This window comes from Mustela nigripes, chromosome 1 (genome assembly GCF_022355385.1).
Source record: "Mustela nigripes isolate SB6536 chromosome 1, MUSNIG.SB6536, whole genome shotgun sequence".
Classification (NCBI taxonomy): Eukaryota; Metazoa; Chordata; class Mammalia; order Carnivora; family Mustelidae; genus Mustela; species Mustela nigripes.
The window spans coordinates 168,678,921-168,703,387 of NC_081557.1; the positions used below are offsets into that span (position 1 = coordinate 168,678,921).

A 24,467-nucleotide genomic window follows, 5' to 3' on the forward strand; every position below is an offset into this window, starting at 1 on the left:
TATTCTCTGTCATTTGGTCTTCTATATCACTAATTCTTTCTTCTGCCTCATTTATCCTAGCAGTGAGAGCCTCCATTTTTTATTGCACCTCATTAATAGCTTTTTTGATTTCAACTTGGTTAGATTTTAATTCTTTTATTTCTCCAGAAAGGGCTTTTATATCTCCCGAGAGGGTTTCTCTAATATCTTCCATGCCTTTTTCGAGTCCAGCTAGAACCTTGAGAATCATCATTCTGAACTCTAGATCTGTAATATTACCAATGTCTGTATTGATTAGGTCCCTAGCCTTCGGTACTGCCTCTTGTTCTTTTTTCTGTGGTGAATTTTTCTGCCTTGTCATTTTGTCCAGATAAGAGTATATGAAGGAGCAAGTAAAATACTAAAGGGGTGGCAACAAGTCCAGGAAAATATGCTTTAACCAAATCAGAAGAGATCCCAAATCATGAGGGGGGTTAAAGGGGATACAAAGAGGTTCAGAAAGAAAAAAATAAATAAATAAAGATAAGAAACAATTAAAAAAAGAAAACGAATAAAGAAAAAGTATAAAAAAGAAAAATATAGATATTAGATAAACTAGATAAAAAATGTTAAAAAAGAAAAGGGTAAAAGTTAAAAAAATTTAGCAAAAGAAGAGAAAAAAATTGAAAAAGAAAAAAAAATTAAATCAACTGCAAGACTAAAGAATCATGTGGAGAAAGCCATGAGTTCTGTGCTTTGCTTTCTCCTCCTCTGGAATTCTGCTGCTCTCCTTGGTATTGAAACTGCACTCCTTGGTAGGTGAACTTGGTCTGGGCTGGATTTCTTGTTGATCTTCTGGGGGAGGGGCCTGTTGTAGTGATTTTCAAGTGTCTTTGCCCCAGGCAGAATTGCACCACCCTTACCAGGGGCCGGACTGAGTAATCTGCTCGGGTTTGCTTTCAGGAGCTTTTGTTCCCTGAGTGCTTTCCGTAGAGTTTTGGAGGACGGGAATAAAAATGGCGGCCTCCTGGTCTCCGGCCTGGAGGAGCCGAGACCCCGGGGCCCCACTCCTCAGTGCGTCCTTAGAGAACAGCACCCAGTAACTCACTCCCGTCTGCCTGACCTCTGGCCACGCTCCGAGCCCACAGAGCCTCAGTACATATTCTTATTTGTAAACCCTATTAACATGGACATCAATTTGTCACTCTTTTACATAAAGTGCTCTATCAATTTTTCTCTCCTTTATTACCGCATGTGCTTAATTTATTCTACTCTGAAGTAGATTACATACATTTATGTAAACTTGAATTAAATATTAAGATCTAATATACATATAAACTAAATGAGCTTGTTATAAGCAAAAATATTCTTCTCAGTCATTATTCACACATGATTCATCAAATAGAAACTCAAAACTTAAGCTATGTTTTCTGAAGGTAAACTACTACAGAGAAGTTTATTTATTCTCATATTTTGATTTCAGAACTTAGTTTACTTGGCTAGATCATGAAGCTAAGAAAATACTTATCTACATTATAATTTCTTAATGAGTAAGGAAAGCACTACAGTAATACTTCAGAAGGCACGCTTAAGTTGTCCTATTAATGCTTACCACTGATCATTAGAACATTAAAGAAATTCAGGATATTTCAGTGTATTCACTTTTTTAGAACACATTCTTAATGTGTATGATTACTAACAGTCACTAAAGATTATATTTGTAGTTGAAACATAATCATTTGTGAGACACTTACCCAATGTAAGCAAAAATTTTAGTCTTTCAGAAATATCCAAGCTCTGAAATAATTTTCTTCCCTGAATAAAACAGGAAAACAAATTCACGTTAACATTTACATCTTTTTTCAGGGAGGCACTTTTTCCCCTCAGAGATGAAAATGATTTTATCAGGTATCTCTTTTTTTCTTCAGAGGTTTTATTTGACTTTTAAAATAGTGTCACTAAGGAAAAATTATCAGTTTGACATTCAAACATTTCATATATTTAAGGATCATTATATTCTAGTTTAGAATAAAACATTCTTCACTTTTGAGAGCTATATATATCTGGTTGTCTAGAGAGATTCCAGGCCACCAGGTGCCTTATGTAAGGGACTGAGATGACCCTGGGAAAGATTCATATTATCCTTACATTTACCCAACTAATTCTTACTTATATATCATTATCCAGGTAATCTGCTGTCTCCATTAAGAAACATTCAATGACATGCCTTCCTCCTCCCACAATGAATTAGACAATCAACCTTTGTGCTCCCATAACACCTGCTATATTTATTTTAAGATACATATATTGTATTTTAATTGTTTCCTTTATTCAGTTTCAGGGTGCTTCTTGAAATAGAGTCTGGAGTCAGTCATAACTTCAACAATTAATGTGTCAAGCAACAATTGTGTGCCAAATTGGACTTCTGGCCACAAGCTATATAACCTGGGCAAATACTTAACCTCCTTAGGTTACACTTTTCTCATTTATAAAACTGGAACGTTAACTATACATGCCATAGAGGTTGCAGTGAAGATTACAGAATGTATAAAAAAGTGCCTCACATTTTTTGCACATAGAAAATCATTCATAAATGTTGGCTATTATTATTATTATTTTTTTTTACAAACAAATTAAACGTATAGGACCCTTTAAGTATTCTTAGAAGGAAAGTCTTAAGAATATAGCCTGGTCTTTATGTGGAGAAAAAAAAGACCATTTTTGTTTTGTTTTGTTTTGTTTTTTAATAAAGAGAGAGCAAAAAGATTCCTTAAAGTGTTGCCCCCTGCTCCCGTTCTCTTGGAGCTGACTTGTTAGTGCCTCATTCTTCTCCCATGCCCTGTCAGGAGGCGGCATTAAAGACTTATGAAATTATGGTCACCTGGTTGGCTCAGTAGGCTAAGTCTCTGCCTTAGGCTCGGGTCATGGTCTCAGGGTGCTGGGATTGCGCCCCGTATCAGGCTCTCTGCTCAGCGGGAAACTTGTATGCCCCTCTCTCTCTGCCTGCCTATCCACCTACTTGTGGTCTCTCTCTGTCAAATACATAAAATCTTAAAAAAAAAAAAGACTTATGAAATTAGAACTACAGATAGATCAGTGAAAAAAAGTTGCCATTCCTCTCTCAATTTTTTACATTATCTTATTAATCTTTAAGAAATACAGGTTTGATTTTATCAATATCTTCTTTAAAAATTTAAATGGTCCCCCAAGCCTTATGTAACTTAAATATAAACTTCTCAATTTAGCATTCAAAATCTCCTAGATATCTTTTCAATCTAGTTTCTTACTATGTATCTACCTGTGATGAACACACACTCACACACACACACACACACACACACACACAGCAGTTCAATTTGATTACTTGCAATACAGTGCATATACTCTGTATGATGATATGATATGACTGATGATTACATAAGATCATATGATTTTGGCTTATGTTATTTTCCTACAGTAATTTTTCTTCATTGTTATCAAAATTTTATACATATCCTTAATTGCATTGCCACTCTTGAATGTTAATTTTGTGAGTTAAAGATTTCAAAATTCAAATTACTTTCTCTCAGCATTTTGATGACATTGTGCCACTGTTTTCTAACATCCAAATTACTAAGAGGTTTAACGTCAATCTCATTCTTGGTAGGTAGTATGTCTTTTCTGAAACATTTTAAGATTTTCTCACTGACACTGATAAAGTCATCATAGCTTACTAAAGGCAGGCTGGTGTGTTAAGAGTACAGCTTTGGGTATAGTTGATGGGTACAGATCTGCTCAAGTACTTATTATGATGTAACTAGGACAGGCTGATTAATTTTTCTGTACCTCAATTTCCTGATCTGTAAACTAAAGATAACTATTAGATAAATTTTATAAGACTGTTGTGAGTACTGATTGAGATAACAGAGATTAGAAATGTATCTGACTTTTGAAAAGTTCTTAATAAATGTTACCCACTATTTCATTACTGGTTGTCTCGTAAAAGTTTAGTATATGATTTCTAGGTATTTGTTGTTGTATGTTGTGCTTTTTTTAAAAAAAAAAACTGTTTTATAAGGTAATTAGAGGATTCTTTCAAACGAAGAAATTTATACTCAGCTTCTGATACTACTATATGACAGATATGAGAATATCTGGCTCTATCCTCCCTATTTATTTATTTAAAATTTTATCTATTTATTTGACAGAGAGAGAGATCACAAGCAGGCAGAGAGAGGGGTAAGCAGGCTCCCTGCTAAGCAGGGAGCCCGATGCAGGGCTCAATACCAGAACCCTGAGATCATGACCTGAGCCAAAGATAGATGCTTACCAACTGAGCCACCAGGATATCCCTCTCCCTGTCTTTTAAAATTTATATTTTCAATCTCTTTATTTCTTTGTGACATAATCTAAGATAATTACTCAGCTTTACTTTCTACCTTCAATGTGTCTAGTTTCCTCTGATCCATCTAGTTATTTCAATAGTTACATTTTTTTCTCTTAAAATTCTTAACTGGTTCTTCTTTTCAGTAAATATTCTTGATGAATAGTCTCTATAATTGTTTCACAAACGGAACTGTTTCCTTTATCTCCTAAAGAACACATACTTTTATATTAAAGTCCTTTCAATGGTGTAAATTCTTCTATTTGTTGTTTCTTTTTTATTGCAGATATATGTATTTATATCATATATCATATAGTAGATGCATTGTTTTAGGTGTTTGGTATTTCCTAGATATGTACTCACCTATATACATCTTCTGGACTATGGAAACTTCTGGGCAGCAGGGTGGCTATATAGCCTTCTAGTGACATAGCAAGAATTTCCTAGCAAACCTGTTTTGGTATAGTTTTTCCTCTATTTCCCAGGGCTCCTAGTGTACAAACATTCCCTTTTTAGTTATTAGTGTGCTATTAATGTATATATTAATATTTTTATCAATTTTAAAGTTTTGATGAGGTAGAGGGAGATTTAAGCTTATGTTCAATATGCCATTCTAAAGCTAGATGGTCTAAACTTAAGTATCACTTAAAATGTCATGAAATCCCTATTATGAAATTAATATTTCCTTTCTTGGAATTCACATAACTCTTCTGTGTTTATCTTCGATGTTTATGGATTTGAATTAAATTATAAGCTCTTTGACAATGTGTCTTAATCACAGTTTACTGCCTATTGCATCCGTCATGATGTTATACACAGAGTAATTAGTCATCTACATTTGTTGAACTGAATTACTCATACAAGACACACCCCGGGGGTGCCTGGGTGGCTCAGTGTGTTAAAGCCTCTGCCTTCGGCTTGGGTCATGGTCCCAGGGTCCTGGGATCAAGCCCCGCATCGGGCTCTCTGCTCAGTAGGGAGCCTGCTTCCCTTCCTCTCTCTGCCTGCCTCTCTTCCTACTTGTGATTTCTGTGAAATAAATAAATAAAATCTTAAAAAAAAAGACACACCCTGATCATTAGTAAAGAGTTTAGATATATGTGATGTAATAAAAAGGAAAAGCTGTATATTTCACATTTACACTTACACTTCACATTCAGCATTCCAGTAAGTTTTCATTTAGGCTATGATTTTATTTTTTTATTTTTTATTTATTTATTTATTTTTATTTTATTTGACAGAGAGAGAGAGATTAAATTAAAAATTTTTGCTAGGAAGATTTTAATCTAATCATCATAATACAGGTCTTTCATGTCCAGAAAACAAGAGAAAATATATATGCATCTTAAATAATTTTAAAATTATTGTGTCCCTAGGCTATGATTTTAAACAAAAGTGAGATTTGCTATCATTTAATATCAATGAAAAGTAAAATGACATTTTCCCTTACAAAAAGCAGTGCCAATATGTAAATTATTTTATGATTAAAAGTATAATCATAAAATATTATGATCATATTTTTCTTAATCATAAAATATTTTAGTACAATAAAAGATAACAGTGATGGACTATTTGCTATGTAACGCACCATACTTGTTTCATTTAGTTTTTCTAACAACTATGTAATATAGACAAAAAATTTCTGCTTGTAAAGACCTCAATGTCCGAGTAAAGTACACAAATGTGACACATGCTATAATAGAAGAGGACAGCAAGGAAGATAAGGACCTAATGCTGGCAGGTATTTGAAAGTAGGACTGAGAGACTGTTAGTTGTCCCTCCAAATCCATTCTCATTGCTTTCTCAATATTTATGTGTCCCAGCTAAAGACTGTATTTTTAGTGTCCCTTGTACAGATGTGCCATGTGGCCACATAAGTAAATTGTAACCAATGAAATGTAAAGGGTTGACATTTGCACTTTTAGATCATCTTCTTAAAGAACAATTATCATGAACTCACTTATCTCCTTCCCTTATGCCTAAAAAATGATAAAGAAACAACTTTGGAAACCAGACGTTTGAGATTGGTGGAGCCATAGCCTAGCTTTGTGCACAACATGGACTGCTGTTAAATCAGGGAAAGAACATCCATGTTCTTTAAGCTACTATATTTTTAATTTCTTTCTTTTCAATAGCAACTTAGTCTTTGCCCTAATAAATATAGAGAATATCTGAGAAAGATCTCATAAAACACAATTCAACTACTAAGTGATTCTTGTAAGAAAACAAGAGGAGAGAAGAAGGTATTTTGGGAAAAAAGAATACCACAGAAAGGGGGACCATGAAGATATCAAAGAGTATACATAGCTTTAGGGTAACTCTTTCTAGAACTGTTTAATTTTTTATACTTAGTACAGTATAAATTCTTTATATTTAGTAAAGTATAAATACTTTATAAAGATACCAAAATGATAAGCAAATAAATTGTCAAACAGGATTTTTTAATAAGTCATACTGAGATTTAAGCCTTTTTCCCCTTATATCTAGTCAAACCACAAAGCAAAAATATGTTACTAAATAGCTTTCTTATCAGAAAACCTATTTTAGGGGTTGCTGGGTGGCTCAGTCATTAAGTGTCTGCCTTCGGCTCAGGTCATGATCCTAGGGTCCCGAGATTGAGCCCCACATCAGGCTCCCTGCTCAGCAGCATGCCTACTTTTCCCACTCCCCCTGCTTGTATTCCCTCTCTCGCTGTGTCTTTCTGTCAAATAAATAAATAAAATCTTAAAAAAAAAGAAAAACTTATTTTAATAAGCACAAAATTTCTTTTTATCAGTTTAATATTTCTCTATACATACCACACAAAGCTCAAATAAAATGATTCCAAGAGACCACACATCTGATTTGGGGCCAGAAGGCAATGGTTTTTCACTTGACACATGATCAGTGGTTTTGAAAATTCCTTGTGCAATTACCTCAGGTGCCAAGTATGATGGATACCTGCAATGATACATTAAACAAATGAATAGTTACTACAAACTACAAAGGGAGAAAAAGTAGTACTACATGTTTACTATCTGTTTGATAAGATCTATGTAAAAGTCCAGTGCAATTAAATTAAAAATTTTTGCTAGGAAGACTTTAATCTAATCATCATAATACAGGTCTTTCATGTCCAGAAAACAAGAGAAAATATATATGCATCTTAAATAATTTTAAAATTATTGTGTCTCTCTGAAGCATTAATTCCTTTCATTGCTTTCCTCTCTTTTTAATACATTGCCATCTTGTAGTAGTCTGTTTTCAGGTGTTTTCTTTTCCTCCTTATTGCCTGTCTTCTCCTTACACTTAACTATTAATTAAAGTGCATTTTATCTTGGAAAATAGTACATATTCTTTTGAGTAGTAGAAATGTCAATATCTTTAAAGAAACATAAACTGAAAACTAAAATTCTCTCCCATTTCTGTGCTCTAGGCACCCCTATGTATTTATAGATATAGATAAACTTGACCATCCATCACCACTACCCCACAGGGCAGCATACTATACATTTTACTTTGCACAACTTTTTTTTTCATTTAAAGTATATTTTAGATATTATTCTATAAAAATAAGTCTAGACTGTCTTATTCTCTTTGAAAACTGCCAACAATTTTATTGTACTAATAATGCACATAATTAAAAAATGCACTAAATTTATTTGACAAAACACTTAAGAACATTTTGGAAGTTTCATTCCTACATGGATAATCAATTGAGCCCTATTCCATTTACTGAAAATGCTATCTACTCCCAACTAGTCCACAGTATCAGTTTCTACCACAAAGAAAATCTCTACATACATGTTGATCTGGATCTTGGCTACCTATTTTGTTCCACTGGTAAATTTGCTGACACCATACCATTATACTATCTTAAGTCTATAACATTATATAAGTAATTGTCAACAATTGCTAAGACTAGTCCTCTCAAAACACACACATCTTTTCCCAAAATCTATAAGGAACTTACCAAACTCAACACCCAAAGAACAAGTAATCCAGTCAAGAAATGGGCAGAAGACATGAACAGACTTTTCTCCAAAGAAGATGTACAAATGGCCAACAGACATATGAAAAAATGCTCAACACCATCACTTAACATCAAGGAAATACAAATAAAAAACAATGAAATACCACCTCACACCAGTCAGAATGGCTAAAATTAACAAGTCAGGAAACAAGAGATATTGGTAAGGATGTGAATAAAGGGAAATCCCTTTACACTGTTGGTGTGAATGCAAGCTGGTACAGCCACTCTGGAAAACATTATGGAGGTTCCTCAAAAAGTGAAAACAGAGCTACCCTATGACCCAGCAATTGCCCTACTAGGTATATACCCCAAAGTTACAAATGTAGTGATCTGAAGGGGCATATGCACCCCATTGTTTATAGAGCAATATGTCCACAATAGCCAAACTATAGAAAGGGCCAGATGTCCAACAACAGATGAATAGATAAAGAAGATGTGGTATGTATATATACAATGGAATATTACACAGCCACAAAAATGAAATATTGCCATTTGCAACAACGTGGATGGAACTAGAGGCTATTATGCTAAGCAAAATAAGTCGGTCAGAGAAAGACAAGCGTAATATGATTTCACTCATATGTGCAATTTAAAAAATGAAACAGAGGAATAAAGGGGAAGGGAGGAAAAAATGAAATGAGATGAAATCAGAGAGAGGGACAAACTGTAAGAGACTCTTAACCATAGGAAATAAACTGAGGGTTGCTGGAGAGGAGTGGGGTCGGGAATGGAGAAAATGGGTGATGGGCATGAAAGAGGGCATGTGATGTAATGAGCACTAGGTGTTATATGCAATTGATGAATCATTGAACTCTATCTCTGAAATTAATAATATATTATATGTTAATTAATTGAATTTAAATTAAAAAATAAAACGTTGGCTCTCCCCCACCCCCCAAAAAACCACATAAACCTTTTAATTTATCTGTAGGAGTGTCTAGGTACTTTTCAGATGTTTGTTCTCTCTATATATACATTTAGAACTAGCTTGTCAACTTGTTTCTCCCTCCCTTTCTCTCTCTCTTACACGCACACAGAGCTGGAATTTTTATTGAAATTAGATCAAATGTAACACAGGTTGGGGAGAATTGGCATTTTTCTGATACATACCCTAACAATCTATGAGCAAGTATCTATATTTATTTAGGCCTTTCATAATGTCTTTAAAAAAAGATTTATATTTCTTTCACAGAGGTGCTTTCACAGAAGTGAAATACCTGCTTAGATTCTTTTTAGGTATTTCACATTCTTTTGCTGATGTGTAAATAATTTCTTAGTATTAATTTTGTATCTAGCAACACCGCTAAACCCTCAACATTTATGGGAGAATTCTTTTGAGTAGTCTGTAGATAAGCAAATCAGTTATGCTTAACTGATTTGTTTATAGTGACAGTTTTGTTTCCTCCTTTCTATAACTTTTAGTTTTTTTGCTGCCTTCTGTGGTAAAATTGCTAACATTAAAATAACTGTTGATAGTTGACCTCTTTGTCTTTTTTTTTTTTTTAAGATTTATTTATTCATTTAGTTGAAAGACAGAGGTCACAAGTAGGCATAGAGTCAGGCAGAGAGAGGAGGGGAAGCATGCTCCCTCCTGAGCAGAGCCCGATGGGGGGTTCGATCCCAGGACCCTGGGATCATGATCTGAGCTGAAGGCAGAGGCTTTAATCCACTGAGCCACCCAGGTGCCCTTATCCTCATCTTTTAAAAATACTTTTAACCTATCACCATCATAGTTTCTCTGCAGAAATTTCTGTCAGTGTTAACCATGAAGAAATTTTGAACATTTTGAACACTTCTTCTTTTTATTACAAAAAGAACGAATGATTCTTTTCTTTTTATATGTTAATGAGTTTAAATACATTAATTACCTAATGTTTAACCAACCTTGCATTCCTGGACTTTTTATTTCTAGTAATTTCACTTTGAAAATTGAAAATTTTATTTTCTTTATATATAATTTATAATATTTATAATAAATTATAAATTTTACAAATAAAATTTCATTATATATCTATATATAAATATATCTATATATTGATTTATATAAAATTTCTTTTCCTTGCCCAATTGCATTCATTAGTGCCTGGTATACACTGGCAAATGATAGTGGTGTTAGTAAATATTTTGTTTTAAACCTATTAACTTCGGGGTTGAAATCTATCTACTAACAGGGAGATATAAATAGATGGGTGATTTTCACTACATTAAGGAAATAGTTACATAGTCCCTTTTTATTAAGAATTTAATAAAGAATGTTATGATAAATCTATCAGTTGTTTTTAAGAGACTACAGAAATGATTACTTGATCTTTTTTACTTTTGATATATTGTCCTATTGAATTATGTTTATAGATTGCCTAAACCATCTGTATATTGGTAGAATAAACCACACTTGATAGTTATCTTCTATATGCATCTGGTTCTTGTTGACTTTTCTATTAGAATTTTTTATATTAATATAACATACTTATATAATAATAACAGATAATCAAGTATGGGTATGATTTATACTTAAATATTTTATGTGGTACCTAGGGAAGACCAGGATTAATGTTATACTAGCTTATGAAAAAGGATATTGCAAGCTTTTCCTTTAAAAATAACCTTGAGGGCGCCTGAGTGGCTCAGTTGGTGAAGTGATTACCTTCGGCTCAGGTCATGATCTCGGAGTCCTGGAATTTAGTCCCACATCAGGCTCCCAGCTCCATGGGGAGTCTGCTTCTCCCTCTGACCTTTTATCCTCTCATGCTCTCTCTCACTCTCTCTCAAATAAATAAATAAATAAATAAAATAAAAATAAGCTTGAAATGTATAGTATTGTAATTTAAATGGCAACAAACAACCACGAGGCACAGGTTTGGTAGAATTTGCCTGTGAGTCAGTCCAGGTATCTCTGTAGGGAGAGGTAATTCCTTCTACATTTCTATAATTGGTATTAGATTTTAAAATTTTCTTTGGGATTAAGTTTTGGTATTTTCCTTTCTTTTATTCTAGTTTTCAAATTTGCTCAGAGCTAAGCAAAAAAATAATTTATTGAGTCTTTTTATTTTATTTTATTTTTTTTAATTTTTTATAAACATATATTTTCCTGGTGATTCACAGACCTTTATTGAGTCTTCTAATGTTCTCTACCTCTTTAGTTATTTTTCCTTTACTCTATCTTATTTTGTGCATTTGAGTAAGCCATCTTTTTGCTGATTAGGCTAACTAATAAATTTTTTTAAAGATTTCATTTATTTATTTGACAGAAATCACAAGTAGGCAGAGAGGCAGGCAGAGAGAGACGGGTAAGCAGGCTCCCTGCTGAGCAGAGAGCCTGATGTAGGGCTCGATCCCAGAACCCTAGGATCATGACCTGAGCCGAAGGCAGAGGCTTTAACCCACTGAGCAACCCAGGTGCCCCTAATACATGTTTTTATTACAGATGCATTTCTTTTTGTCTCTCAGTACTTTACTATAGTCTGGTGATAGATGTTATAGAAACTTGGTATAGGTTAACTTCAGTATACTTTACTAAAGATAAACATTTGTATTTATAAAGTACAGTAAAGTTTTTGGCAGGAAATTCAATGGTAAATATAAAGGAATTGGTAAGAAAATCGTGTTATTGTATAAAATATTTTCCTATCACACTAAAACACTATTAATGTCTTCTGTCTTCTAAACTCATAAATGTAAGTCATTTTATTTAATAAAAAAGACAAAGTCTTTATAAACAGTATATTCTATAAAATGTGTCAAACTGCTAACTTTAATTTTCTAATGAATTCATTTTATGACTAATTCCACAAAACCTTAAGTTGATCTGCTGAGATGGAAATTATTTCTCCTCTCAGTGAATCCCCATGGTATTTTATCTGTATCTTTCTTATAGTTTTCAAATGATTATAAGATACTTACTTTACTTGTTTTATATATGACATAAAAGTCTATACACAATATGTAATATTATACATTTTTATGTTTTGTTTTTGTTTATGCTTATATTTAGTATACAAAAATTTACCCTCCTTTAATACAAACAAACTTGAGGGCACTGGTGTATCTTATTCATTTTTATAAACCTTCAACAACTACCAATAAAATTTAAATATAAGATATATTCAGTAAATTTTTGTTAAAAAATAATATTTCTGGGTGTCTGGGGGCTCAGTCCCTTAAGCATCTGCCTTTGGCTATAATCATGATCCTGGGGTCCTGGGATTGAGTCCCCTATCAGGCTTCCTGCTCAGTGGGGAGTCTTGCTTCTTCCTCTCTCTCTCCCTCTCCCTCATGCTTATGTACTCTGTCCCTCTATCAAGTGAATAAATAAAATCCTAAAAAAATAATAACATTTCCTATCAAAAATGCCAATTAAGATGGTCTTACAGATAACTTAAGCAAACAGTATCAGACACATTGACAATTCTTATATTTAAATCATATAGCCTAGAAATAAAAGAAACAAAAACAGCGTTAGAAGAGAAATGAAAATGAGGGGAATTCTGCCTTACTTATTGCATATGTGCATATCCTTTCTTCATTTATCATCAAATTTAGTCATAAGCATAATTATCTGTATTTTTCAATCCCATGGATATTAGATTACTATGAAACCTGGCAATAATGACTATAATCAAAATACATTTAAGTATTTGGTACATCTATGTAACATATGTAACGTAGGCATTCAAATATTACTTTCATTTCTCTTCCTGAATTTTTCTGTAGCCACCTCCTCACACTATGATTGCTAATACTTACATTTAAAATATGTCAATTAAGTCAGAGAATATAGTTTAAATTCAATGGGTAAGTTAGACTTTTACATATCTTTACACTTTAATGTAATGATAATGATGACAGTAATATATACCTTTAATTTGCGCATATATTTCTCTCATATATAAATTAGTATTGAGCCATTTTGCCCAAGGTGATCATATTGCTCTTCTAAATGGCATCTGTGGAGACAACTAAAGCCTAATGGAAAAAGGATGGACTTGATGTTATAGTATTTGTATTCTAGTTTCAATTCTAGCACGTATTCTATATGTGGTCAGGGTTTCTTAATCTGAAAACAGGAATAATAATGTTTATCTCACAGAACTGTTATAAATACTAGTGAGTACTATTTTTATAAAAATGGAAAATATGATATAAATGCAATGTTGTATTTTTAATCACCATCACCTTGATATGCCTAGAAGGCAAATTGTTTATTTTTAATCCTGATTTCCAGTACATCTTATCCAAACATAATGGTGTGGATTGTGAAAGGCCAAGTAATACTATAGGTAAATTGTTATATCTAAGACTTCTGACTGTGATCTCTAGAAGCATAGAGGTGAGCTTTGCTCTAAAATTATTTCCCTTTTAATCAAGAATTAATTAAACTAATAAAAATAACAAACCCTAGGATTGTTTTTAAATGTAGATTATCTCTTTTCAACAAATATCTCTTTAGCGTAGCATTTTAACACTCAAAGAAAATTACCAGAACTTTGCTGTATGACTGGTGAGGCTTTCATCATCTGTTTGATCTTTTAACAAGGTATTAAGCTACTGGCCAACTGAAACGAATGTCCAATTTCTAACTCTACAATATTTTGAAACAGATGTTAACATTTTACTTTGTTGTTCCTTAATATTTGTCTTTTGAATCAACTGCAAGCTTTTTTTGGTGTAAATATTTTCTTTCATGCCTTAGCTGTTTGATCACTTTATTTTTCCTGGCTAATGTTTCACATTTTGCTCTTTGATACTTTCTGGTCAGACCCTTTGGGTCCAAGACTTCAAAGTAACCCAGACCAAATGGCACACAAGACCAATTCTATCCAAGCATTTTAAATTCAAATGTAGTTCTTCAAAATACTTGATGTGCTTTATGAAAAATCACTTCCTTTCTTCCATTCATCACTAGTAAACCTAAAGCATCTTTAAGTAAAAGGCAAAAAAATTAAAGCAATTTTTTTTGCATTATGTTTTTGGAGTTCTTTTTCAGACAGCTTGATTTAGACAACATGAAGAAGCATTAGCAATCACATTTACTTCCTGTGAGACCACTGCTCCCCAAAAGTTACTTCAAAAGGCAATTATCACATAGGAAAGAAGACACTGGAGCTTTATAGTGAACTTATTTTTATTATACTCAAAAGGGTTTTTTACAACAAATAAAATGTAGGCTATTTTTATAAATTGTTGTTTTCATGCTTGTTAAACAATGGTTTTTTTCCTATGACCAAAGTGTTGGTATATGAAACTGCAAGATTATTAATTTATGTACCTTAATAAATGTGCGATCAAAAGAGAAAATTTTCCATTACACAATGAGCTTCTTGAGCATAGGAATCTATCTTACCCATTTTTGCACATTCAAGCATCCAGAAGAGAAGGTGTTCAGTAAATATTGTCTTAATAATTAAAGGAAGGAATGATAAGCAATTTATTTTAAGATTATTAGTGATGGCCTAATAAAAATTTTTGGTAAGAAATCTATAATCTAATCATAAAGATAAAAGGGTAATTTATAAATGAATCCCTTTTTAAAAAACATCTAATTAAGCAATGTTCCTGCAGAAACACATTCCATGACTTCAAAGCACAATTCTTGCTAATGGAGTGACAGAACTAATTTCAGAGAGCCCAAAGAGCAAAACACAAAAGGTACTATTAAAAAAATCACAAAGCAATTGAACAATATGAATAAGGTCTCTAGATTAGATAACAGTATTATATTAATTTTAATTTCCTTTTTTGATATTTGTTTTGTGGTTATGTAAGAAAATTCCTTACTTTAGGAAATACAAACTGAAGCATTAAGGGTAAAAGGTCATCAGATGCACTAATTATTCTTAAATGATTCAAAAAATATTAATATACACATATACCTATATGTGTAAGAAAAAATAAATAAAGCAAATGTAATGAAATGTTGACATTTGGGGAATCTGGGTTAAGGCTATATAGGGATTCCTGTACTATTTTGAAACTTCTATGTACTGAAAATATTGCCAAAATTAAATATGCAAAAAATAAAAGAATTATATTATTAAAATGTCTAAAAAGAAACCATACAATAAATGTAACACAAAAATCTGTATCAAAAGCATCTGATTAATAAAAGGATAAAATAAACTTTCCTTTCTTAGAGGCCAACATAAACTAGAATTTCATAGCAGAAGTGATCAAATAAACCTCCCTAAATTTAAACATAGACTTTCAGGTGTAGACTCTACCCCAATACCTCTTATACCTACAGTGACTTAATTTGAGTCTTAATATATGATTATATCTTATGGAACAAGAATTGTAGAAAATATTATAAGAATGCTTTTTCTCAGCCTTTTAAGGAACAAGCATTATCATTGTAAGAATCTGATCAGCCTTCTTTCCTTAAATTTACCCAATTCTGGATAAAATGAAATTAATCAGTAAGCATTATAAAGTGAAGAAGGTCGATAACCTCTTAGCCTCTCTTCCAATTCAATGAAATATCAACATTAGATATCTTCTGGGCACTGGAAAAACTCACCGTCTACTTTTTAAAAGTATATGGAAAATTAAAATATGCTAATAAAGAAAAGCTAGTTTCGTGGAGAAATTAATATCACTAATAATGAAATATATATTTTGTCAACTATTACAAAGTTTACGACACAACTCAGAAAAAAAGAGAACACATTCTTACCCAATTGGGAAATCAACATCATCACCATGAGCTGTCATGTGATAAAGTCCAAATTTAGCCAATTTAACATGTCCCTACAATAATAATAAAAATCATTATTAAATGTTTTAATATTAGTAGCAGGAAAAAGTATCATTATACATTTCATAAGTAAAGAAATCACCAGACAGGTATATTAAGAAAAAAAATTAATTTGCCATAATTTTAGGTTATCATAATTTTATTTAAAAAGTATTTGCCAATGTCTGAAACCTGCTTTACACTCATTACAAATATATGTATAAGTATATGCATATGTGTATGTATGTATATACACATATATATTACTTATATATAGATCTCAAAAAAACAAATGCTTAAAATTTTTTTAAATTTTTTTATATTTTAATTTTTTTTTAAGATTTTATGTATTTATTTACAGAGAGAGAGATCACAAGCAGGCAGAGCAGCAGGCAGAGAGCAGGGGAAGCAGGCTCGCTGCCGAGCAGAAATCCTGATGCAGGGCTTGATCCCAGGACCCTGAAACCATGACCTGAGCTGAAAGCAGAGGCTTAACCCACTGAGCCACCCAGGCACCCCAATATTTTCCAGGTATTTTGATGAAACCAAAAAAAGCAGAAATGTTCTCATTTGTCTTGAATCTCTGCTTAGAAAATTTTTTGGTAAATTAATAAAAGAATTTTTTTTCAAGGACTTGCAAGTCTATTCATAATGTTATAATGTAACCCTGACATGGGGGTTCTCAACTTGAAAAGATCAGTTCACAAATCAAGATAGTAGTGAATCTGCTAGATTTCTAATTTTTATATTGTTTGAGAAAATCATAATTATCACAAAAGTGAGGTTCTTAATATAAAGCAAATATAAATTTTATAAATCTCTTAAGTTTTACTCCTTTTTGATATTTAACACTTTAAAAAGAGTTAAATTGATTTTAAGATTTATTTTATTTTTCTCAAGAACTTTACTTCCCAGCACTATAAAACATTTATATATTAAAACAATCAGATTGGTTAGATACTCTACTGCTATAAAAATGCAATTAATGAGCACTACTTTAGCTTTTATGATTTTTAATATCATAGGGTAATTTGGTAAAAGTCTGGGGATCAGAGGAAAAGAATAATCCTACTAATACAAAAAATAATTCCCCAGAAAAAAATTCTCTCAAAATTACCTTATATGCTTATGGAAAAATGAATGTATGGTTATTCCTGAAAACATACCATCTTGCTACCCATAATTTTCTTATGAGGGTTGACCTGCTTCTTATTAATCACCCACAAGATTACCAGGTAGAGAAGTGGCATTCCAATAAGAAAAGAAGCTAGGTATGAACAGCAGGCAAATAAAGAAGATAAATGTAGAATAAAATAAAAAAGAAAAAAATAGGGAAGAAGAAAGATACAGAGAAGAAAATACAATGCAGCTATGGTATGACAAAAATACTCTATGTAAATAGAGAAGCTTTCTTAAAATAAAAGCAAATTCCGAGGAGGAATGGACTGGGGAGATACCATACTTGTTTTTCAGAAAGCAAATGAAAGGAAAAACCAAACATGAAGTCAGAAAATGAATCTTGAGAACAAAAGAATAATGCATGTGAAAAACACATGGATTTATATAATTTAAAGATAAGGTTTTTTTTCTAACTACTACAAAGATATCACTTTCATAGAGCCACTTCATTATGAATATTATTAAAATATATTTGTATTCTATAGTTGCTCTGAGTGGGTCTGATTTCAGTAGCTTCCAACCACAAACAACAGACAAATATTTAATGTATTATTTGACAATTACCTTTCGGTCCAAAAGAATATTATGAGGAGACAGTGCTCGGTGTACTATACCATGTTTGTTCATATATTGCAGACCTTGAAGTACCTCAAATGCAATGCACAAAACCTTTGAATAGCTATGAAGAAAACAAAAAGTCACAGATCAACAGATCAATTTACAAAGCAGAAACAGAATCTGTTTTAAGGAATGAAATGAGGTTATTAAAATTCAGTTACATTTTTATTATTCTTCCACTATCCAGAGAAAATACAATCCATCCAATTTATAAAATATCCACTATATACATATTTTGGATTTTCTGATTACATCAGAATTGATCTGGCTAGATCCTACAGTTTCATGAGGCTACTCTAATAGCAGTTATTTGTTTTTCCAAGGAGGGAGTTGAATTTTGGTGGTGTGCGATTAACCTTCTGCAGGTTTGACTTTGCCAAATTATCAGAAAAGTTTCAGATATATGGCAGAACTAAGTCAAGGAAAACCACCACTACTGCCCAAGACAAAATGCCTAAGTCCCTGAAAAAGAGCTAAAATATATTTTATGATAGATATACATGAGGTTATTTATATATCAATCCACAAAGCAATTCATGATTTAGCAAACATTTCTCTTCAATTCTTTCTAAGCCATCTTCCACCCCAGTTTCTCTCTCTCTTTCCCTCTCCATCTCTTTCCATTTTTCTTTTTTTAATCCAGCGCCATTCTTTGGGAAGTCAGGAATGAGATACAGAAAAGTGGGAAAGACTAATTCAAACCCAATCTCCCAAACTATCAATATTAACATTCTGGTATAGAATTTTCTACCCCCTTTTTTTTTTTGCCATTTTGAATTAGATTTTTAAAAATTAAATTAATAACTATAGGAAGTCACTAAAAGTAATTAAAAAAAAGATATACATAAGCCAACAGTAGAGATAAAATGGAATTATTTAAAAAATAGATAATCCCAAAGCTGGCATAATAAAAGGAAAAAAAGAACAAAGAACAAATGGAACAATTAGAAAATAATAGATTTTAATTAGGATGTATCAATAACTATATTAAATGTAAATGTAAACAATTAAATTCACCAATACAAAGCTAAGAATTGTGAGACTGGATAGGAATTGAGACTCAACTACATTCAGACTGTAAGCAACCCACATTAAATAAAAAATGTAAGTTAAAAGTAAAAGAATGGAGTAATAGGTTACTGATTATCATGGGCTTGCTTGGAAGGACAGGTTGACTACAAAGGAGTATGTGGAAATTTTACCTGACCAGAACTGTTACCTTGATTTTGATGATCATTACACTATTGAGTTTATCACACTGACTGACCTATATACTAAAAAGGCTATATTTTAAAGTATGTAAAGTATAGCTCAAAACATGTGATGTTAAAAAAAGTAAGCTGAATTAAAAAAAAAAAAAAAGACTTGCAATATGACTCTCTCCTCTAAATTAAAACCATAAGAAAGAACAAGACATGAAAAGCAAAAATCCCTCTCTTTTCATTCTACTCTGACTTTCCAGAGGTACCCACCCTTAGCAGTTTCTGTTTTCAATTCTTCTTGCGGTTAGACTTTTAGTTAATATAATTAAATCTTCTTCGCTATGCAAGATGATACAATTAACATACTTTTACAACTTTCCCATTTTCCTTTCCCAACTCCTGACTTTTTTTTAGCTGTATTATTTTTACATTATCAAATTTTATAAGTGAAATTAAAAAAAAACCTACATTTCTTTTTTGACGGCTAAACAAACAAGTAAATACATAACATGACATGGTGATTAGGTACTAAGGAGAAAAAGTAGGGAAGAGAGAATATGGGGTAGCAGGATGCTAATACATACAAAGTGTGGTCAAGGAAGACCTCACAAAGGTGGTATTTGCACAGAAATCTAAAAGAAGTGAAAAAAGACATGCAGTTCTCTGGGAAATAGGTGATTCAGGCAGAGGGCACAGTAAGTCCTGAACTGGAAACTGCACAGCAATTCAGAAGTTCAATGAAGTCACTATGCATGCAATAGAATGAGCGATAGGTAAAGTATTAGGAGATGAGGTCAGAGATATAATAAGGAGCCAGATAATGTAGGCCATTTAGGCTATTGTAAAGACTCTGGCTTTCACTCTGAGACAGATGGAAAGTGACCGTCACATTGCCATACTATGATTAGTAAATATTCACTCTAGAACTAAGAAAAATATATATACCTAAGCCACTTAATCCCTAGTTCTCAAGCAAAAACATCTCAGTCATCAGGATTTAATCTGTATTATAATTTTATGATTATAACTACTCATGAATTATCAGCAGCTAGCATTATTTTTTATACCTCCTATTATTCATTTTGTATTTATATTTTTACTTAGCTAGAATACAACCATGAGAAAATTTTTCATAAGTGTGGCATGAGTAGGACATTTTAAAGCATGACAGGTCTTTTTTTTTTTTTTTTAAGATTTTTATTTATTTATTTGACAGATGGAGATCACAAGTAGGCAGAGAGGCAGGCAGAGAAAGGAAGGGAAGCAAGCTCCCTGCTGAGCAGAGAGCCAGATACAGGGCTCGATCTCAGGACTCTGGGTCATGACCTGAGCCAAAGGCAGAGGCTTTAACCCCCTGAGCCACCCAAGTGCTCCAAAGCATGACATGAGCCAAAGGCAGAGGCCTTAACCCCCTGAGCCACCCAGGTGCCCCAAAGCATGATAGGTCTTAAAATGTCTTACTCTTATCTTTAAACTTGAAAAAGATTTCTCCATTGTCTTCAACTGTTCTTTATTAGTGGTAAGAAGTTCCATATCAACATAATTTTGTTGTAGATAGCTTGTTATTCCCCTTTGGAAGTTTGTGATTCTTTTCACTTTATCCTTAAACTTGTAAAATTTTAGTCCAGTGTGTGTAGAGTGTGGGCATTTGTGCATTTGTGCATTTATGTAAGTAAGCCACAGGTGTGCCTCTTTAATCTGAAGACTCACATGTTCTATTAGCAGAAGAATTAACAAGGAAAAGTTGATTTGTTAGGTCTTTGTTTTCTCCCTCTACTGTATCTTTTAGCTAGAACTCTTAGTGGGCAGGTAAAAATTAGATCCATTCTTCAGATCAACTTTCTGTTTTTATTCCTATGAGCACGGTCTTTAGTCCTATCTCTTCTATTATTTAATTTCCAGATTCTTTGTCCTGATCTGTAGCTGTTCCTTTTCAATAGATCCTATTCTGTGGTATGGATACATTATTCTTTTAAGTCTCTCTGAGAATTGTTACTAGAATTCTGCTGATTCGGGGTTGGGGTGGTGTTAACTTCATTTCCTCTAGGGCAAGTTTTTATGTTTTCCTCCCTTGGCTCTCTTTCTCTCAGACTATCTTTTTCATCATATGTCAGATAATCCCTGGTTGTCAGCCATATTTTAAAATAAATTGATATTCTCCATGAAATATGTAAAAAAGAAACAAAAAAGTTACAATTTATAAAGAATGCTTCTTTAAGGTATTTCTCTTTATCAAATAGTTTCCCCCATATTAAAGAGACATAACAGTCAATCTTAGGCAAATAGGGAATGTGTGAAACAAAAACAATTTTAAATTAATGGAGTTTTCATAAGTATCTACAAAAAAAGAAGCCAACTATGGAAGGTAAAAGATCCCAAACTTTAAAACAGCCATAGTAACATTGATAAATATGTGTGTATAAAAGAATACAAATGTCTACGCTTTTAAAAAACAAAGAAAAACTTTTCTTGAGATTATGATTAGTAAAACAGAACCTAGTTTTCTAAGCTCATTTGGCTGTATGAGTCCAGTTTACAGTAGTAATCTCTTTTGTCCTTCTTCCCTTTCTCTGACATGCGCACACACACACAATTCACAAAATCTTAAAAGCTGATGCCATATTTAGCTGTGACACTAGAGGACCTCAGCTGCACACTGCTTCAATACAGAAATCTTAAGAAAACCAAACCTTTAATATGGTTTTTTCCATTAAAACAGTTCTGAAACAGTTGAACACAGAAGACTGCATGTTCTATACTGTCTACTTGCTTTTACTGATTGTAAAGTATAACTGGAAAATACTTTCACGTCAAAAAGCATATTCATGCTATTATCAAGTTGATGCACATATATGTTGAAAAAATTTTTTTAAAATTCAAATACAGGAAAGCTGAAGCTCATGACAAATCTTAGCCATTACTTGAGACTACACATGAATTACAGCTAATGAACTAAGTATTCTTCAGAATAAATTATAGTAAATCAGATATGCTTATATGCCCTTTTGTATTCTTAGGATTTAATTCTAAAATTTATTTTAAAAAATAAGGTAAAGGAGAAGAAAAAGATTCCTTCCATAATGAGAAGGAATCAGTACAAGTGAAATTCCATATACTCGTTTTGCTTTTAAAACTATATTCTTTAATATTGCCAATAATTTAGATCACAAAATCTTTAAAAAATTATTTTGAAGTAGCTAATGCAATTATAACACAACAGCAAGGTAAAAAAAAAAATCATATGTCCAGGAATAGCATGTCACAGCTAATTGAAAATGGACTCCAGAGGAGAGTTACAATTAAGAGAGTGGGATTCTTGCAATTAAAAAAAAAAAATGTTTGCAGGGGTAACAGCACTTCATCCTACACAATTTCCAAGTTAGAATCTCATTAATAAAGAAATCCATCACTAATCTAGAAAATGTAAATGAAACTTCAAGTCTGAAAATATTCTCTTCCTTTTAAAATTTTCAGTTACTATATTACTCCCAAAGATTGTGAGAGTAGAATTTACTTTGTTTTTTTTCTTTTAAAGATTTTTTCTTTATTTATCTGACAGAGATCACAAGTAGGCAGAGAGGCAGGCAGAGAGAGAGGAGGAAGCAGGCTACCTGCAGAGCAGAAAGCCCGATGTGGGGCTCGATCCCAGGACCCTGGGATCATGGCCTGAGCCGAAGGCAGAGGCTTAACCCACTGAGCCACCCAGGTGCCCCTAGAATTTACTTTGTTACCATTGTCCTTGATACTCTGAAAAGTTTAATGAGCATAAAAATCTTTGGTGATTATAAATACATAGAAATGGCTAAAAGGTAGCTTTCAAAATAATATGACTAATAATTTTTAATAAAGCAAGATGATATTTTAAAATACTTTCATTTATATTTAAACATATCAATTACGTGGCTATTATCTACTTGGTATTGTGCTTTCACACTACTGTGTTAGGCTCCATGGCTATCAAGAGAAAGAACTGATCTCTATAATCAAAAAACCTACAGTGAAGGTGGAAAGTTTTATAAACCGATAACTTTAATACAACTGAATTCAAAAGAATTTAATGTAATTATATAATTAAGTCAGCAGAAGAGAATTAATTATCCATTTCCTCTGTGTTACAAGAAAAAGAAAACATGAACATCTATTTATTACATTGGTGAAACCAAAACAGATCTAAAAAAATAAATCCCTGTACCCTGAGACAGGTACTAACTTATTTAACTTGTAATACCTCTACCCATCACAGTTACTGTGAGGTAGGAGTTCAATAAACATGTATCAGTAGGTGTTCAATACATGTATGCAATGACATCCCATGATAGTGCAAGAGGGTGCAGTAACAAGATTAAATTCTTCGCTATTAATGAAATAACAGCTCAAAAAAGTATATTACACTTGCAGTGAATCAACAGTAAGTTGACTTAGAGGGTTTTTTTGAAAGAAAGAAAATCCTGCCATTTGCAACAATATGGGTAAATCTGAAGGACATTATGCTAAGTGAAATAATCTGGTCACAGAAGGACAAATACTGCCTTATTTCACTTAAATAAGGTTTAAAAAAATAGTCAAATTTATAGAAGTAGAGAATAGAACAATGGTTATAAGGGATTAGGGAGAGAAGAAAATGGTTACCAGGGAATGGGAAAGGAAAATCAATTGATTTAAAGTGTCAGTTGTGTAATATAAGTCCTAGATATCTGCTGTACAACATGGTGTTGATAGTTAACAATACTATATTGCACACTTAAAATTTTGTTAGGAGAGTAGATCTCATTTGTTAAGAGTATAGATAAGTGTTCTTATCACACACAAAAATAAAAAGGACACAGGGGTGAAACTGTTAGAGGTGATGGTATGTGTACTACCTTGATTGCAGTGATGGTTTCACAGGTGTATTCATCTATCCAAACTCAAATGTATACATTAAATACTTGCAGTTTCCTTGTATATCAATTATACCTCAATAAAGGTGTTAAAAAAAGAAATAAGGACAAATTTCTATCAGCCTCAAATCATCAGTTCTTTTTGGTTATTTGCAGTGTTTCCGAGAAGAGATGTTATTCAGACTGCAAGAAATGGAGGCCAAGAAAGAGAGTGAGAGGTCAGGGTTGCTGAGATAGATTTGGAAGTCATTCACAATAGGTGGTAACTAAAACCACACATGCTATTTCCTCTGATCCATAATCCATGATATTTCTAAGGGCCACTCCACAAGCCAAAATACCCATATTGTCAGCAAACCACGGGAGGAAACACACTTTGGGATTCTATGAGTTCAAGATGTTCTTCCACCTTATAAAACTTGATCACTCCCACAGAAATTTTCCTTTTGGTCTAAAACTTTCCTTCCTTGGTATCAGCCTGAGGTACAATGTTAAAGGAGAGTAAACACAGAGGAAAATTAGTTAG

The 24,467-nt window shown here is 32.5% G+C and overlaps 1 protein-coding gene across 2 annotated transcripts in view; it reads right to left on the minus strand.

The window, feature by feature from the left end:
- The window catches only part of TBCK (TBC1 domain containing kinase), a 211,109-nt gene that overhangs the window by 143,593 nt on the left and 43,049 nt on the right, over positions 1 to 24,467 (minus strand). For both annotated transcript variants that reach the window (XM_059376957.1, XM_059376946.1), the window contains exons 4-7: positions 17,806 to 17,920; positions 16,003 to 16,076; positions 7,120 to 7,261; positions 1,713 to 1,773 (exon numbers count right to left, since the gene is read on the minus strand). In XM_059376957.1, the coding sequence (XP_059232940.1) occupies positions 1,713 to 1,773; positions 7,120 to 7,261; positions 16,003 to 16,076; positions 17,806 to 17,920 (392 nt within the window). The remainder of the gene's footprint in view (positions 1 to 1,712; positions 1,774 to 7,119; positions 7,262 to 16,002; positions 16,077 to 17,805; positions 17,921 to 24,467) is intronic.